The sequence below is a fragment of the Notolabrus celidotus genome, chromosome 14 (assembly GCF_009762535.1).
Source record: "Notolabrus celidotus isolate fNotCel1 chromosome 14, fNotCel1.pri, whole genome shotgun sequence".
Lineage (NCBI taxonomy): Eukaryota > Metazoa > Chordata > Actinopteri > Labriformes > Labridae > Notolabrus > Notolabrus celidotus.
In genome coordinates, this window is record NC_048285.1 from 32,195,498 (window position 1) to 32,214,965 (window position 19,468).

At 42.5% G+C, this 19,468-nt stretch overlaps 1 protein-coding gene across 1 annotated transcript; it reads right to left on the reverse strand.

The window, feature by feature from the left end:
- Nucleotides 1-478: 478 nt before the first annotated feature.
- bbc3 (BCL2 binding component 3) lies at nucleotides 479-14,140 on the reverse strand. Its single transcript, XM_034701930.1, has 4 exons — nucleotides 13,772-14,140; nucleotides 10,855-11,236; nucleotides 6,932-7,119; nucleotides 479-3,368 (listed from the first exon to the last, which is right to left on the reverse strand). Exons 2-4 carry the CDS (start codon nucleotides 11,222-11,224, stop codon nucleotides 3,273-3,275), a joined length of 654 nt encoding a protein of 217 aa, XP_034557821.1. The 5' UTR covers nucleotides 11,225-11,236; nucleotides 13,772-14,140; the 3' UTR covers nucleotides 479-3,272.
- Nucleotides 14,141-19,468: the final 5,328 nt, after the last annotated feature.

Below are 19,468 nucleotides of genomic sequence, written 5' to 3' on the forward strand. Positions count from 1 at the left end.
TGTCTAACAGGTGACTTCTTCTGCTCCAAAAAACCCTCCTCTCTCAATCAGCAGTCAGGTGCACTCGCTTGTTAGCATTAAACTGATGCAATACAACAGATACACATCAGCTGCTGACGTCTATCCATGACATATTTGCTGATAGTCTCAGTTTGCGATGTTCTGTCCATACATCCCTACTAAAGATAAGACCAGGGACAAAGTGGAGCCCTTAGCAGAGTTTGTTTTGAGGTGAGAGATGACGAGGCCCTACATGCTGCACGTGTTCTGCAGGGAGGGGCTGTATGTGATAAGATACAGACAAACATTGGCTACTGCATGGGACAGTATTTGCTCTAGGTAAACATTGTAAATAACCGATGTTCAGCCATGACACCGCTGCATACCTGCTCTGTAATGAAACTCTCTGGACTTTGACTCTTCATTCACACTTTCATGACTTCATTGACCTCTGGACAGAAAACATGAAAGCAGTGAGTATAGTTCTCCTTATCTTTTATTTATAAAAAAGAAAACAGTACAAAATTCATGTAGAAAGTTTACATTAGAAAAAAGTTGAAAACAGCAAATACGCACTGCATGTGATGACACAGAGCCCTGAACTAGGAAGTGCACTCTCACAAGAGAAGCTAACCCGGAGGTGAGCGTCTGCACACGCTCAGAGCGCCGGGTCAGCGATCACCTACGGGTTGAATAATTTAAGTACTTACAGGTGAATCTGAGGAGCATCCCACACTTTGTCTTTACACTTGTACCCAGAGAGCAAACATGGCGGAGAGCACTGCTAACAAAACCATTTTTAAAATATGAATACAGACGCTGTGGAAGCTGCTGAGGTCTCAGGAGAGCTGAGCAGGCTGTGGGGTCATGTGACTTTAAACAAGGAGGCTTTGAAAATGTTTAAAAAAGGCCATTTGCTAAAAAACAGAACAGAAATTAACGGTGTGGGGCGACATTAACAAGCAGAGGTAATCATTCTTTGACATTTAAAGTGTGTTAGGTCATTAAAGCCTAAATTAAGTCAAATCAGTCCTGAAATAAAAGTTGAAATGATCCTTTAAGATGGAATATTTCATCCACAGTTCTGTTTTAGTTCATGAATGTCGCAGGTTTTCAGCCCGCCAATGTTTGAAATCATATTTTTCTTCACTTTTCAGTCAGGTTGAGCAAAAACTTGAAGTATTGCTAGCAGTCTTTTTCATTTTTGTGCTTTAAAAAGGGAGAATTTTTGTACTTTTCCATCTCATCTGATACACAAAGCTGATACATCACTTTCAGGTACCGAGTCGTCCTGTGAACATTTCCTCATGAGTGCTTTAAGAGCCGAACACACGTCGTTGTTTTCACGTCGGATTGTTCCGATACTACGATGAGCGCAAAGTGCCAGATTGAAATGTTGAAGAGTTTTGACCCTGAGTGGGAGGAGTCAGTCAGTAAGCTTTAAAAATGTAGCCTCAGTGGGCCGACTGTCACTACACACTTTTCACCAGTAGGTGGCACTACCTATAAAAATACAACGTTAAGTTTGGCGTATTTAACACGTCGCCTCATCACAGGCGTAATAATGAGTTAGAAACTTATCATCAGGAGACTTTAGAACTCATGCGTCTCTAACGATCTTTAAAAACATGAATATCTGAACCGTGATGTACCATCTTCGTCTGAATATTACTTCACATTCATTTTATTCAATCTCTGTTTTAACAGGTACAACTCAAAAACAACTTCATTCATCGTTTTGATCAGGAATGTAAGAAAACAATAAATAAGACGTACAAAAAAGTAAAGAAACAAAAAGCTACAGAAAGGCTACGTTCAAAATAAATTATACTCTTGATGTGAGCAGTTAGAATATGTTCTCAAACACTACATTTAAAATGATCTCACATCCAAGGGGGTCATTTAACAAATATCATCAATACTTTTTCAAAAAGATCCAAATCAGACAATTTACTTCAACTCTTGGAAAACTTTTCAAATCCACTGGATTTAAATTCAAACTCTGCTCAGAAATACAAAAAGATCTCCCAAACAAACACTGTGAGCGCTCTCTCTCTCTCTCTCTCTCTCTCTCTCTCTCTCTCTCTCTCTCTCATAAGTACTCTTTAAGTCCATCAACATGTTTCATAGCGGTTAGATTAATCATCCAAAACAATATTTACATCAAACAAAGGAAGTATAAACACTGTGACACAGGCGGACCTGCTACCTCCCAACCCCGGCCGTGTGAAGGTGTGAAGGTGTTTGTTGTGCTGTGAGGGGATCCGTCTGTCCTGTGGTGACCTGAAGCTGAGCATCGTTTGAATGTGATGCAAATGATAGATTAGTGACTGCAAACAAAGCACTTAAGGAGCATATGTGTGTGTGTGTGTGTGTTTCTTTGAATGTGTGCAGTTGATTGTCCTGGTTATTGAGCAGAAAGGCACGTCGTATGATGAGATGAAGCAGATTGGGAGAGAGGTTCACTCTGTGCTTTGCTCCATAGTGGATTAACACCCCACTTTTTCCCTGCCATGCAAAATCAGCGTCCAGTTTCACAGTTTTTAACAATGTGTGGGGGCACAGGAAGCGAAATAACGACACGACAGAAGCACGCAAACATCAGACCATGAGTCAAACCACGACTGTCACTGACATCGAAATGAGTTCAGATAATTCAGAGGGTGTCAGAAGGTGAAGGGGAACTGAGAAAGACAAGAGGAGAACATGAAGACAACAGAAACAGAGAAATTCATTATAAACAAACAAACATGACTCAGACTGAAGCTCAATGATGAACACGTTGAAGACCTTCACCTTCCAACACGCCTCTGACTGAATGAAGATGTTCCTGCATGTTTGACCCAGGTCTACCACGCAAACACACACACACACACACACACACACACTCACACACACTCACAGAGAGCTGAGTCATGCCTGCTCCACAAAGAGACGCCCCCGTAAACGTTAACCAAAAACAAAGAAAGAAATATACAGAATATACAGAGAGTCTGTCCGCTGCAGTCTGAACCAGCAGACCGAGTCACGGACGAGCAGGGTCCAGTTTCCACAGGTAGCACCCTGATCCAGCAGACCGGTGACCCTCCTGACCTCCAGCTGCTGATCTCATCCTCCAAAAAATTCTGTCTTCAAGTAAACGTTTGATTTCAGGATGTGTGAATCCCTCTGAGCTCAAGTGGAAACATCACAGTTTCTCTCTTCACAAACAATCGGACAGTCAGCAGGTAAGTCCTGAATCGAACGCCGTGAGACCCGCCGCGGTGACTCCTCTACGTGAGCCTGTAGAGCGTGCTGAGGGACTGCGTGATGAAGTTGAGGAGTCCTCTGCAGGTGTCTCTCCAGTCCTGCCAGTGAGGCGCGGCGTGCTGGAAGAGAAAGACAGACAAGCGTTAGTCCAACAGAGTCAGAAACTGCAGTTCATTTAACGGCCACTAGGGGTCCGTTCCAAAAGGGAGTGAATTCCTTAAGACACACTGACTCTCTGCAGGATTAAACATGTTCCTCTGTAGCTGTATGGGGACACATTTTTAATTAAATATCATATATGAAAGCTTTAATTCATCTTCTATTTGTTGGATTCAATATTTTGAATTTTCACACATTTTTTAGAGTCATGTTTTGATCAAGGCTTAGTGCTGCTCGAGTGTCTGCTTGTTGCAGCAGCTCTCTCTTGGTTTTCTTCTATCTGTTTAGTTCTCTTTGTATTTGGAGCCTGTCAGGACTTTTAATGACTCATTTGTTATCCATAGACACCAAACTGGCGATGTTTGCAGGGGTGTTTTAACTATTTTTGTTCCTGTGTGTGTCCAGAGATCTTGCATGTATCTATGGTAACATTGTTTACAAACAAGATCAGCTGTTAGCAGCCCGTAGCATGTTGATGCTAGATGATGCTGATCGATGCTAGGCCCGATGTTCCCTGCGAGCTGAGGGGAAGGAGGCGGGGACGATATTCTGGTACTGAGGTGCAAGCTAAGAAGGGACGACATGGTCCTGTCCTTCCACCCACTGTTATGGGGACTGTGGGATCTGTCTATGATAAGGTGGACGAGCTAACCCAGCACCAGAGTAGCATCATGCTAACAGAGCTAACACCGGACAAGAACGCCACATTGGAAGGATTTGACCTGCTGTGGAGAGCCAGACTGAACTAACTGGTGAAGAAGGCCAGCTCAGTCCTGGACCCTGTGGAGGTGGTGGCTGACAGGAGAATTATGGCCAAGCTGTCGTCTCTGATGGACATTTCTTTTCTATATATATTCTTGTTAAATTCTTGTTCTGTACACCTTGCTGCTGTAACTCCATGAATTTCCCTTATCTTATCTTATCTTATCTTATCTTAGGACCTCCCTGTGTCTGAAAGAAGCCGCATACATAAACATGCTTTCCCGAAAGTGATGCATTACAAATGTTGTGGTGAATTCAGCGAATACAAATCACTGAATTCATCCTCTTTGAGTCCTCACCCACGCCTTTTTATCGAGACCACTTTTGTCTCGAAGAACTTTGATAGCGTAAAAGCCAGAATGCAAAACCTGAGGTTTCCAAATGTCAAACCACGGAGCAGTGGGCGAGGTCACGAGCGGAGCCAAATAAAACACAAACACGGCCGATCATTCTATGTTTGACCTTTTTAAAGGGAGCCGAGATGCTAAAAAATGCGCATTTATTGACAGGCTGACCCACTAACAGCTCGTGAAACATAAAAGACTGGATCACATGACGGCAGAGTCATGCACGTCAACGCCGGTCTGACATGAAGCAGCTGAAGTGAGGTTTTTGTGATGTTTGAACCTGTTACTCTCTCGTGACGGAGCATGTGTTCCTGGAACTGTTTTCAGATGATGAGTGAAATAAGATTTGAGAGAGATATCAGACGAGTTATTAAAGATAAATATCTGTAAGAGAGGAAGAGCCTCCGGAGTAAACAGAGGAGTGGATGTGATCACAAACATGATGTCAAATTTATGGACCAAAACAAACAGGACCGGCTCAGACTGCATGTCTGCCACGGCTCTAACAACAGGATAAACAAGTGTGTGTGTGTGTGTGTGTGTGTGTGTGTGTGTGTGTGCGTGTGTGTGTGTGTGTGTGTGTGTGTGTGTAAAGGATGCTGCTGTGAACTGCCTGAACCTCACGTGCTTTGTGGTCAAACCCTCCCTCCTTCTCTCCTTCTCTATCTCTCTCTCTATCCCTTCTTCTTTTTGATTCACACTGTTTGTTCACAAAAAGAGTCCGACTGTGCTTTTGGCCCTGCTGGGTTGTAAACAAAACACACACACACACACACACACACACACACACACACACACACACACACACACACACACACACACACACAATTTCCTGTATTTCCCCTCGAGAATAAAGTCTCTGTCTGTCTGTCCCGTGCACACACAGACGCCCACACACACACACACACACACACACACACACACACACACACACACACACACACACACACACACACACACACACACACACACACACACACACACACACACACACACACACACACACAGCTGACAGACAGGGAAGGAGACAGTTCAGTGAGGGCAGCAACCTCTGAAACCTGCTACACATGTCTGAAAACAGACTGTTACGCCCTCATAAAGTGTGTGTGTGTGTGCATGTGTGTGTGTGTGTGCGTGTGTGTGCAAGTGCAATCCACGTCTGAGTCAGAGCTGAGAGTGGGTGACGTCATCTTTGTTTGTGTGCATAAGGCGGGAGGGATGGGGAGAGAGAGAGAGAGAGAGAGAGAGAGAGCAAAGGGGAGGCGTGTGTGTTTGAGTGTGTGTTTGAGTGTGTGTGTGTGTGTGTGTGTGTGTGTATGTGGGGGGGTAGGGAGCTGCTGCCAACTCCTCACGCGATGTAGTGTACAGAGGGAGGGAGGGAGGGAGGGGCAGGCGAGATAAAGACATGACAATGAAGAGAAACAGAGAGACAGCAGAGGAGAAAAATACAGTCATCTATTCATCCCTCTGTTTTAAACACATCAGATTATTTCTTGTGTTTGAGGTTTTGTGAAGTTGGAGAATTATTAAACAAGTAAAGGAGGGATGATAAGAGCAGAGAGGCAGGGTGTTCAGTAAGACTGTGATCTGATCTGGAGTCAGCCATAAGAAGAAAAAACAAACTCATAAAGAAGAAGTGAAGCCAGCGAGAGGAAAGACAGACGGGAGGAAAGAGGAGAGAAAAAGTGGCACAAATGACATCGATTCACTCTCTCCCACACACGCTAGTATCGATCCGTCCTCCCTCCTCCCGCCCTCGCACACACACACACTCCTCTAATTAGGCACGCAAACTCACATGCTCACTCATGCAGGAGCTGGGGTAAGAATCGATGTGACTGTGCAGGATTCAAGGACACAAGAAAAAACGGACGCACTAATCCTCGGTGCACCTCAGGTGAAGGAAAAACACGACAAGTGCGGCGACGCACTCGGTGACATGACACTGAGAGGTCAGGTCAGGGGGTTGTTTACACTCAGGTTATTGAGTTCTACTTATCACACAACGTCCAGCAACTTTTACTGAAAACAATCAATATCTCATGTTCAACTTTTTAAACAAGTCACAGAAAAGTTTCTCTTCTGTTACGCCTTAAAAATCTCATTTCTTAAGATGTGCAGCAAAGACAACATTCATTGTAGGGACCTGAAGAGCCGCATTCATCATGGATGAGTCATTGGAAAGCAGATATTCTGATAATCAGTTACTTGTTTCATTCCTTTCTGGTGCAAAACTTCTAAATTGAAGGATTTCTGCTCCTCTTTGTTGTCTATTGCACTAAATTGACAATTTTTGTACATGCAGTTGGCTAAACTAGCATATTGAGGACATTGCAGCAGGATCTGGGATACATTTTTGGTGTTTAAGGAACTCAATATCTAAATAACAGCTTGTAGCCCCGCCCCCTTCTTACCGCTCTGCGCAGGACTGTGGCGTTGTACTCGTCTCCGATGGCCCTCAGCTGCAGAGCCACCCTCCTGACCTCCAGCTCCTGCACCACCTCCCCTCGGTTGGCCAAGTGATGGTGCTCGTTCTGGGGCAGCAGGTCGGGCAAAGGTCCCAGCCGGCTGGAGGCGTCTCCTTGCTCCTCTCCGTCCAAGTCTGCAGCACACAAAAAATAGACGAGACGAATCAGAAACATTGTATTTTTAAAAAAACAATCCTTTTTCATTTCTTTACCTTTGTTTCCCTTCATCCTCTGACTTCTCTCTCTCTCTAAGGAGGAGGAATGATCGTGCATGAAGAGACAGTAGTGCTTTATTGGGAGCCTCTGGTTATGCTTAATTGATTCTCAACAAGCAGCGTGCATTAATAGCCTCCTTACACACTAATGCAGACGGCTCATGAGGGGAGTGTGAACACATAGTAACACACCCCAAAAACACAGCTCACACTGTCACACACACACACACACACACTTTCCAGGAACCCTGTCGTCCCTGATTTCAGGCTGAAGACTCGACATGATTCATAAACAAAGATAACAAACGTCTTCATTCGTGTGTGAGTGTGCTCATGATGGAGTGTCTCTCCTGACCTTTGACATTTAGATAACAAAGGAAGCCGCAGAGCTCCCCGGTGGAGATGTTTACTCCTCCGTGTAAACACAAACACAAACAGATATCAGCTAAGAGTCTGATGGGGTGACTTATTTTCCTCCTCAGGGAACTTGGGAGAGTAATCTCTTAATCTGCTTAATAAGTCTGGTATGGAGAGGTGCACCATGTGTGTGTGTGTGTTTGTTTGTTTACAGACTGTCAGTTCTAAACAGAGAGGGAGCTGTACTTGTGTTTGGGTGCTTCAGCTTGTTTTAATAATTGGATTTAATAAGATTGATGTGACGGTTCTTCAGTTATGAGTCGTTTCAGACGACATGTGGTTTCTTTAGATTCATTGATGCTCTTTTATTTGCCTCTTTGGTTGTTTATCTTTCTGAATGTTTGTGTTTTTATCCTCAATTCATCATTTTGAAAGAGTCACATCATGACTCCATGATTGATTTAACTCCCTGAGCTCTCACACGTATTATTTTGTTATTTTAAGATCAAAAAAAGGGAGAAACTCTTCATCTTTGTCGTTTTTTTTGCATTAAAAGTGTCATTAATTAATTAAATCTAAGTTTTGAATACCATCCCTCTTCAACACGATCAAATACCCTGCTCTATTCTTCCTCGGACACACCTTCAGCTCCTCTTCACCTTCGTCCACCTCTCTCTAAATGACCTCTGTCTCTCTCACCGCAACTACTACCACCACAGAAACGGGCAACCACAGCATCTGCTTTGAGGATTAAAACTGATCCTTTAAAGATGCAGGTGACTAGACGAGGATGGAGAGAGAGAGAGAGAGAGACGGAGAGAGAGACAGAGAAAGAGAGAGCTGGAGAGAAAAAACAAACGGGAAAACCCTGGCCTGTTGCCAAGGTAACTCTGAAGCAGCGCTCCTGGAGACGTCTCCGTGTGATTGGTCGACAGAGCGCGGGGCTTAGCTGCGATAGGGTGGACGGAAGGAAAGGGGGCAGGGCTAAGAGGGTAGAGTTGGCTGTTTGATTGGCTGACAGGGTGACAGAGAGGCTCACTGAGGATGAGTTAGACACGGGGAGCAGGAGGGATGAAGGTGGAGGAGTCAGCAGGTGGAGGGGCTTTAAAAATCAAAACAAAGTGAGGCAGAGGAACACGTGACAGGAAGCTGAATGATCAATTAACTTAACTAACATCACAACCAGCTCATGTACGAATCAATAAGCTTACCTAGACTCCGTCTGAGGAGACCAAAGCTGGAGTTATCAAATCTCTGGTAACCACAGCGCTAAATCAACTGTCTCTCACTAGTTTTGATTGATTGTTTTGGAAGCTGATGGATTATTCTACATGTCTAATAATAAATAAGCAATAAATTAAAGGAGTATTACACCCATTAGTTAACTTTGTGATTGATTACAGACTAATATGCAAACAGGTTTCAAACTACACTACCAGTCAAAAGTTTGGACACGCCTTCTCATTCAATCAACACATCTGATGGTCTCAAACACATTAAGAAGGCAAGTCATTCTACAAATGAACTCTTGACAAGGCTCATGTGAATTAGAAACCAGTCCAGGAGACCACTTCATGAAGCAGACTGAGAGAATACCAAGAGTGTGCAAAGATGTCATGAAGGAAAAAGGGGGGCTACTTTACAGAATCTAAAATATAAAACAGATCCTGCTTTGTTTAAAACTTTTTAAATAATTGAATAATTCCATAAATGTTCTTTCATAGTGTTGATATCTTTGGTATTAATCTACAGTGTTTACAATAATTAAAATAAATACAAACCCTTGAATGAGGAGGAAACTTTCGACTCTGCATATTCAGGGATTGACAGCTCTAATGAACTCATTAGCTCACTCCACCGCCTGACTTATGCTAATTGCTTAATTGATTAGGAGAGATTATCAGTCTGACAGATCAATGCAGAAAGTAAAGGGGATGATAATTAGATAATTGATTTACTGACTGACTGACTGACTCTTTGACGGCATGCCTGATAAGCCTGGTCACCTACAACCTCAACCACTTCACTGAATAAATAGCTTATGAGTTATCACGCTGAGACGTCTGCAGCTTTCATTAATGGCTCAATCAAACTGTGAGTGGCAGACCGACAGACTGACTGACTTGGCTTTGATCCGCTGGCTGAGCTTCTCACTGCAAGAGGAAATGCTGCACGTTTTTTTTTTTCTCTTCTGCAAACAGAGCGCCAGGGACATGTCTGAACATGCCCAAGATGCACAGCTGACCTACAGCTGAGAGGGGAGGAGGAGGAGGAGGAGGAGGTGGTGGTGGTAGAGGTGGGAGCCAATTATCTGTTTGCATTGTTACAAATCTGTCACAACACACCGCCTCAGTGCCAAATACTAAACCTGCTTTTCCTGTAACCTGCTGGGCAACAAACACATCCTGAATTTTCCTTTTCACAGCCTTAAAATTTCCCTTCAGGGTAATAAAGTTTGGATGGATGCATCTGGAAGGAATTAAGGCGGCATCAAACACAAACACGAGAGCAGGAATTAAACAAACTAGTGACTTATGATGAATCATTGACTGACTGTGATCCATTTTACAATAAGCATCATCAACTTTTAAACATTATTGTTCCTTTTTCAGGGTCAAGCAATCTTCAAATTGATTTAAAACACCATCAAACTTTGATTATTGTCTTGAGAAAAAAACAGTTGGAGGAGTTTTACAGTCTGAGGGTCTCACTCCTCCACCTGTCCCCCCAACAACACGGCCCAAACAGACCTCCTGTCATGGAAACAACACCCGGGGAAACACACGACCCATCCTGTCCTGCTAACCGCAGACTCTGATGTTTATTTATGGGTGGAGGTCTGAAAGGGAAACTGTTCTGCGTGGTGGTTGAGTCATATCTGAGGATTGGTAAGAACCTTCATGTGATACATGTGCAGCTTGTTGTTCCTGCAGAAGGTGAACCGGCCTGTGTTGGTTATAAATCAATGCAGGCTCTGATAAAGATCTTAGTCTCACATCTGCCTGCTTTCTCTGTCAGTCTAAACAAAGGGAGGCAGACCCACATTGTCCAAACAATACCAAGCTTCTTCTTTTAACCGGGTCCTTTTTCTGTTTTCACATGTTTATTTTGGGGCTTTTATGTTTTCATTCAAAGGATGGGACAGGAAACTGTGAAGAGAGACTATCCTCTGTACATGGGGTGCACAATTTAACCTCTAGACCAAACTAGCACCCCTACCAGGTCTTTATTCTGCTCTGTGCTGTTTTTAAACTCATACATTTCCACTTTATTTGAAGGTTAATTGAATAACCTTACCTGATTGCTCTCCTGAGAAGGCACTGGGTGCACGGCCTGTTTCCTCCTTCCGATTGCGCGGCGGCGAAGGAGGAGGCGTGGGTGATGGGGATAACGCAGGAAACTGCCGGTGGGTCTGGGGCTCGTCCTGGCCCTCTGGGTGGAGGTAAGGCAGGGGATAGGACATGTAGAGAGACTGCAGAGGGTGCAGATGGTGAGGCTGCATAGCACCACTTCCCCTGCTGCTGACGGCGGTTGTGGTGGTGAGCAGGCCTGGCCAGGTTTGGAATGGGCGAGGCAGCTCCATGCGGCAGTAGTTATGGCGAGGAAGAGAGTCGTTTCCTCCCCCTCCAGTTTCCCCGACGCTCTCGATGGTCTCTGCACGGGCCATCTCAGGAATAGCCTGAAAGCATGAACATGCATTAACACACAGAACAACAGAATCAAAGTACAGATGCAGCAATAAATCATTAGTTATAAACTTTATTGTGGTCATGTGATTTTCATTATGTTGCTGCGGTCTGAGTTGCATGCTCTCTGATGTCACCCAAGGTCGGCCTGTTTCCCTTCTACCATCTCTGGATTTTACAGCAGGCACATGTTCGAGTGATTTTCACCTAACGTTAGTGTTTGTGTATTAAATTTAGGCGATCTTATTACTTTTCAAAGGTAACAATGTTCCACCAGCATCATTTATTGCCCCATATCATGCACAGCTATCATCCCTGAGGTGTGCTGACTGTCCCAAAGGCTCGGACAGGAAGTCACGACACAGGTGTAATGTCTACTGACCTGCCTGTATGTAAGGCGTAGGGTAAGTTAGAGTGGTCCTGGAATTTGCATGTAATCCTCATTGAGTATCATGGTTATGAGTAAATAACACTTAGTGGTAATTTCCAAGGGAATTCATATGGTCAGAAACATTTTATAGTCAGCCCGTCATTTTTCCCCTCTCAAAAACAAAACACCCACAAACAGCTGACATAAACAATCCCCTCATGTGTAATATTTATATTTATAACTGTGCAATAATATTCATGTCAAGTGTAATACCAGGAACTGTGAAAACTTTTCATATATGTGCAATATTTTAAATCCAATTACCTCTTCTCCCCACCTGACTGTATATATTTGATGTTTTATATTATTACTACTATATTTATATAGTCTTTTATTCATATTTTCTACCTGTTTTTATTCTACTTGAATTTATAACATGTTCCTTCAGGAGCAGCGCTTTTAATGTCATTGTACACCTGACAATGACAAATAAAGGTTATATATAAAGGATTTTTTTCATTAATGATCCCCTAATTTTTCACTACTTTACAGCCTTGTTATAGAGGCCCCCACATAATACCTTTTTTTGTTTTATGAGACATTGTATACTGGGAATAGAATAAGATTACTTCAATTTGCCATGTGTTGTTGTACTTTAATAGATTCTGATGAGAATTATTTTTAATGGGGTGTATTATATTAATAATAAGGACATAAACACACAGAGAGGTAACTCATCTTATGTTACCCAATTAAAACCTGATCACAGATTTTCACTTCTTCAGTCAGTGTGAGTAAATAAAGAACATCATATTGTGATGAATACATGAAATCTGCTGTTCTAATTTTAGCTCTATTGTTTTTTTCCTCTGTTTGACCCAGCGACCTATATTCCTCTGTGACCGCTAGGGGGCGTCGTCCTCTCCCCTGCAGGAGCACGAGACTCGTATTTGTAAACAAATCCGTGCAGTGAGAGCACGAGGAGGCGCACTGAGAAACCCAGAGAGCCACGCGAGGTGAAGCAGCAAGAGGGACTCAACAGTGACTGTTTATGGAGCAGAAATCAATGCAAAGGACTAAATTAACAGTAATGATCATTTATAACATTTTATGGTTGGGGTTTTTTTTGGCCAATAAAAAAAGAAGCAACTTTTAAAGAGAATTACTAAGTAATCTACGCAAAGAAAATATAGAAAATTAGGAAAAAAGATAATTATTATTTATATTAGGTTAGAAAATTCAAGATTTGGACTCAATAATTCTCCATTTATGAAACTTAAAGTGTTAAATACAACTTTTTAAAGGTGCTGCTCACGTTCACAAGATCTGCTGCTGCTGCCACGATCTTTATATTTATATATAATAATAAAAAAAAAATAATACATTTTATTTATCACCTACTTTACATTCTGAACAAATCTGAAAGTGCTGCAGGACAAATTTAAAGAGCAGTAAGAATAAAAAGAGGGTTAAAAACAGACTGTAAAATGCAGACACTTGTTAGAGACAAGTAAAAGCAGCAGGGAAGGTCAGATCAAAACTAGGGATACTAAATCTGTTTTTTTTTTGTGATCATATTTCTGTCAGACATGTCAGGACATGTTTCTAACAATTAAAAGAAAAAAAGAGAAATAATAAAAACACTAAAGGGTGGAATGTAAATAATCTCGCCGTCAAAGAGAGTAAATAATAATAATAATAATAATAATAATAATAATAATAATAATAATAATAATAATAATAATGTGAATCTGTTCAAAAAGTGACACAAACTCCAGTAAAGTGTGTATTTAAGAAGCAGTCAGGACACTTAACATGCTTTTCTTTCATTTCTGACAGCTGGACAGATGATGCAACTCTGATAATCTGTCAGATTTACCTCTAACTTCTGTTTATTAATGAACACCATATAGGCCTATAATAAACATGAGAATAAACATGAGAATAAACATGAGAATAAACCTGAGAATAAACATGAGAATAAACCTGAGAATAAACCTGAGAATAAACCTGAGAATAAACATGAGAATAAACCTGAGAATAAACATGAGAATAAGCATGAGAATAAACCTGAGAATAAACCTGAGAATAAACATGAGAATAAACATGAGAATAAACATGAGAATAAACATGAGAATAAACATGAGAATAAACCTACTTGTTGATTGTGACGCTCCGTGGTGAGGCTGTCTGCAGGTCAGAATCAGACCGGGACAGGTGGACATCAGAGGGGGTGGAAATGTTCCCAAATCGAGCAGTTAACCACCGGCTCAGAGTCTCAACGCGGGGTCTGTGGGAGTCCACTCGGGTGGGAGATCTGCGTTAATCCATTTCAAGTGTCTCAGTTCAGATTGTCTCAGTGGATATTCAACATGTTTCCTCTTTCAGGTTAACCCATCAAAACACAGATATCAGTGAGGAGCAGCTGGTCTCTGTGTGATCCTGGTCTCTGTGTGATGCTGGTCGGTCTGAGAGGCTTCCTTCTTCTGCTGTGAGCGTCTCTGGTGAGGACTCTCATTGTTATCACAGGAGCAATGGAGACTTCCGGTGAGGGTTTTCAAAATAAAAGCCATATGACCACACTATAACTGGTGTCCTTAAAAAACATGAGCTATTTGCAGTGGTGGACAGTAACAAAGTAAATTTACTTAAAAAAAATTTGTGAGTATCTGTACTTTACTTGAGTATTGTTTTTTGGGGATACTTTTACCCCACTACATTTCTATCAATCCTCTAGTTACTCACTACTTTTGCTTTAAAGTCAGCTGATGAATTTTCTTTTCTGAAATCTGATCCCTAAGACAGTAAAATGTGTTTGTGTAGTTCTGTTTGTCTCAGTGGAGACGGAGGTTAGGTGGCGGATTTCCAAATGCTCCTTCTTGGGCCTATGGTTTTTGTTTTCACCTGAGTAAGAGAGGCAGCAGGAGCAGGAGCCATCATTTTTTACCATCCAAGAATAAACCATAAGAAACCTTTGCATGGACATTTGTACTTTAATTTACCTGCGTACATTATATCCCCACGGTGCATCATTTTCATTGTTAATTGAGTTTCTGTGTAAAACAAATGGTCACAAAAGTGTGTTTTAGATGGATTTGTTTCCTCTGTCACATAGAAATGTTTTCCTCCCTCTTAATCTCTGTTACAGCTCATATCTTCCCCTGAATCATCACCAGAATACTAGTGAAGTATGTGCAAAAATGCATAAAACAACATTCCTCTTGCATAAAAACATGAAAACATACAAAGGCTAAAAAGCTAATGTGTTGACAGGACTGGCATGTGCACAAGTTTGCATTCTTACATGAGTCGATGGTGACCTTAAATGTCATATTGAACATTTGGAATGAGCAGTATAGGCTTATAACCTTTACATTTCACATGCACTGATATCCTGTATACAAATTCTCATACATATGCAACTTGTGCAACTGATATATCCTTCTTTTGCATGTGATACTGCTTAACTAAAACATAACAGTTTAAATCAGTAGTCATCACACTAGGAAATGTTTACATGTGCCTTTGGTTTTGTTTGTTTTTTAATAATTAGTATGACTCCAATGTAAAGCTTTTTTCAAAATTGACTTCATTTTCTATTTGAGCTTCTTGCTGCAGCTTCTCCTGACTGTGCTGCATGTATTTGCAAATATGTGTTTGACATGCTTTTATTTTGATATCCGCACCACAGTGTTGTTCTGGTGTTGACTTCCTTCACCACGCCTTCTCCTCGACAAGTGCTGACATGCTCCTAAACAGGATGCTACTGTCTCACTTTCTTCACCCCTCTCTCTGTCTCTGTTTTTATTTCTCTTTTACTTTTATTTGCATTAACCTGAGATTTCCTGCAGCATTATATAAAAATAAGCTTTCTTCTTGTTTTGCACCAAAAACACAAGACTCTGTTATAATGTCCTTTGCATTAAATCTAAGTCTGATTTTTCTATCCTAGTCTACATGCACAATGTTTTCAATTCAGTCCACTGTGCTGTCATCAAACAGCCTTTTAACACAACTCTGCACCTCCTCTCCAACTTTATCTCTCACCTCAGGACAAAGTAATTTCCTCATCATGTGATGACTCCACACAAGAATCAACAAAACACCCCCCACCGCCACCACACACAGACACACTCCCCACTCACCCACCCACCCATGCAGCTGGCCTTCCCCCAATTTCCTCCTCAATTCAACACATCTGCAGCAGCTGTGAACCGACACAATGTGATCCTGTGTTAGATGGGCTGAGTCAGCTGTCAGTGCGAGCTCTGTTTATTACAACACACTAACTGCAAGTGCTGGGTGAGTGTCAAAACCATTAGCAGCTATAATCACTCTGACATTTGTGAGTCATGCGATGGAAATAAACCTCTGACGGTTGAGATGTCTTCTAAGTCAACAACACTCCTTTTACAACTCAGTGTAAATAAACCTGTGGGTCCAAAATACTCACGCAGGACTCACCTTTGGTCCACTTTGGAGGCCCCTTAGGTGTTTTCTTGTGCACTGTTTTGATCCAGAGGGTAAATCATTCTATCTCAAGCTGTTTTTTTTTACATTTTATTCAGCAACCAAATTCAAAACATCCTTTAAAGTTCACACATCAGCTGCACATCCTTCTTCTCTTGGATTCAACTGACATTAGAGGGAGTTTAATGATCTTTAAAGGCTGCAGAGTAGAGAGTAGTGGCTCCTTATCTTCAGCAAACAATGACTCTGTTTCTCTTGTCTTACTTTTATTACAGTGTACATGCATCAAACGTGAAGTGCTTTCTTCCCACAGGAGGGCATTAAAGGGTGCATGCTTTGTGGTCTGTTGTTAGTTTTAATCCCAAAGAGTATAAATATAATTTGTGATTTGAGGTCGGCGTGGTTTAACTGAAGGTTACGCCGTTCAAGATGTAAAAAGAATGACAGCATTGAATTTTCATGCGGTCCATGAGATGCTTGCTGTAGCCGCACAGGTGTTGTATTGCAGAGTGATTGTTGTACAGCAGATTGTCTTGCATAATTCATTTGTCGGGAAAACCGTTCGGACGAAAAAGAATCTGGAGCGTCTCTGCAGCCATACATGAGGATGTGTCACAAGTTGAACATGCTTAAATCACGTTAGTCAGAGCAGTGATGTGTGTTAACCTTGTGTCCAGTGGATGGATTCAAAAGTATGACCTGTTTCCACCCAGCAGACAGAGTAACTTTCCCTCTGAGGCGACTGTGACTGCAGCACAATCAGATCTTCTTTGAGATGCAAACTGATTCTCTGCATTTGAAGCGTCAATAATCCTCAGATCCTTGTAATGGCATGAAGAATATAATCCAGGATTAGAGCATGTTTTGTTAACACTGTCATCCGTTTATGACTAATGGTTTAATCCAAATGTGCAGCCATTAAACTCATCAGCACTGTGACTAAGATGTACAGTTACTGCATGCTTTTCTGTTTGTGCATTTCTTTCTTCAGATTCTGGTGTTCAGGCTGCGCTCATAAAAGTGTCTTCTAGGAACAGCAGTCTAATTGTTCTAGCTTTACACCCCATTGTTTGAGGACCCTGCATAGCATTAGCATCCAAATTGACTTCAGCCCCCCCCCTGCTGTCTTAACCCCCGACCCTCAGATCATTGTGTGCTGCACACACCCCTCAGCTGCAGGGGAATGAGACAGGGGCGGCTCTGATCAGCTGCGGGGGTCAGAGGCTGTTAAATCGGCTGGAAGTGGCAGCTTGCCTCAAGCCCCCCTTAACGCCCTCTTGTTTGGGTCGGAGGGGGTGTGGGGTCCCCTCACAGGTACATGCCCGGGCGAACATCCTCTGCTAGCTCTGAGACAGACTGACAAACAGACTTTGCCTGACATGTGGTCAACAGTCAGCCTTCAGAGATTAGATAATGAATGCTAATGTGGGTCAAGACTGAGAGCATCAGAAACCCTGTCACAGTGCTTGTGTTATGTTGCTGTAGCTTCTCTTTTTTGTGGTTGCTTACCTCATGTTCCACTTGAAGCAGGCGATGTGTGAAGAGTTTTGTAACACTAGGTTTGGTGTTTTAGAGACAGTCTGATGGCCATCACTTAATCTAGAGGCTCCGTTTTTCACAGATTAGAAGGATAAAATGTTAATTTACAACATTTGTTGAAGCTGTTTGTTTCAGATTATCTTGCTTGTGTAGATTCCTGCAACAGGAGATCAAGTGCAGGCTGAGGGTCACTCACACTCCAACAGAGCGGCCCAAACACCTGCTGAGGCTGATCCACGGCTGCTGCCATCTGTGCTGATGTCACCTGCAAGGTTTTCAGTTCCAGACTGCATCACCAACATTGTTTTCTGCCAGCAGCATGTCTGTGTGTGTTTGTGCGTCTGAGTGCATGTGTGTTTGATCATGTGGGAGTCTGTGTGATGGAAGGGGGGGTTGTTGGGGGGGTTGCACACACTGTAACAAGAGTGCAGGCCTGCAACCAGAGAGACATGACGGCACCAGATAAGGTGAACACGCATCGCTCTCTCTTTTCCTCCTGCACACACACACATGCACGAGGTCATCTAGACCTCTGCAGCTCTGATAAGCATGTAAATGAAATCTGCAGACTTGTGTCTCTCTTCTGCTAGGTCTCCCCTTCCTCCTTTTATCTCTGCATCAAGCATTTGTGATCACTCGTCTAAAACCTCCAAACAAAAGCAAGTTTCCTTTTCAATGCTCATTTTGAGACACTCTGAATCACACAGAATGGTCCCTGAACTCATCGTGGTCTCAGGTCTTCACACTGTGTATTTGAAGCAGTGTGTGGCTGCTTTTGATGAACACATCCGTACTGAGAGCAACCTTTAGGGCTGAAAATGCCAAAAACAGCTGGCTCCAAAAGTGAGTCAACTCCAACTATGCCACATATAAAATCGGCACACACTGTACGGAAAGGTTCAATCTTCTATCTCCTCTTGGGTTTAATGCATGACCTCTACTCAAAGGTCAAGGGTCATCTCTTCAGCCATCATATTGTTGGCAGGTAGAGAACCCCGATGAGAACCCTAAAGGAAGGAGGAGCCCTGTGACCGGTCAGAGAAATCCCCGTCCTGTGTCTGTGTGACTGATGTCCGTCCTGCCGTAACCAAAACAGACGGCCTCAGCATGAGTCCACACCGCTGAAAGCTGAGCCAGTGTTTGGGTTGCTACCATGACATCATCGGTTTCACCCTCAGCACGTCCACACACACACACACACACACACTGACAACCTCACCGTCCTGCCACCCGGGTCTGGATTTCAAAGATGAATGTGAGAGCATGAAAACAACCGGATGTGAAATATTAATCAATGACACATTTTGTGAGAGCATGGACTCTTACTAAGACATACACCCGTCCTGTGAATCAGCAAGAGCCCATCACACCGATCATTTAACATCTCTTACAGTCATTCTTGTGGGTTTAGTCATTTTGAATCTCACTGTAGTCATTTCATGTCTCTGTGTTGTCCTTCATGCTCCCATTTCCAGCTCTTTTCAAGCTTAATCGTCTCCTTTTCATCTCTTTGCAGCCATTCTTCTCTTTGTGGTGATTAAAGGAAGCATTTTACTCGTTTTGCACATTTGGAAACAAAGTCTTTTTATGTCTTCTTAAATTATGTCTTCTTTGTATCCCTCTGTCTTTAAGTCTTTTTGCATCGTTTTGCAAGGCTGTGTTATATTGTGCATGAAAATACTGTGCATCTCTTTGTGGTGAGTCATTCTGCATGTTTGGAAACGTCTTTGGTGTCTCATCTTATATCTGTGAAGTCTTCCTTTTGTGTGTGTCTGTACTTCAAACTCAAGTTGCCGTTTGCAGACTCATCTTCAGCCTCACGCAAAACAACACGTACAGTTTGTTT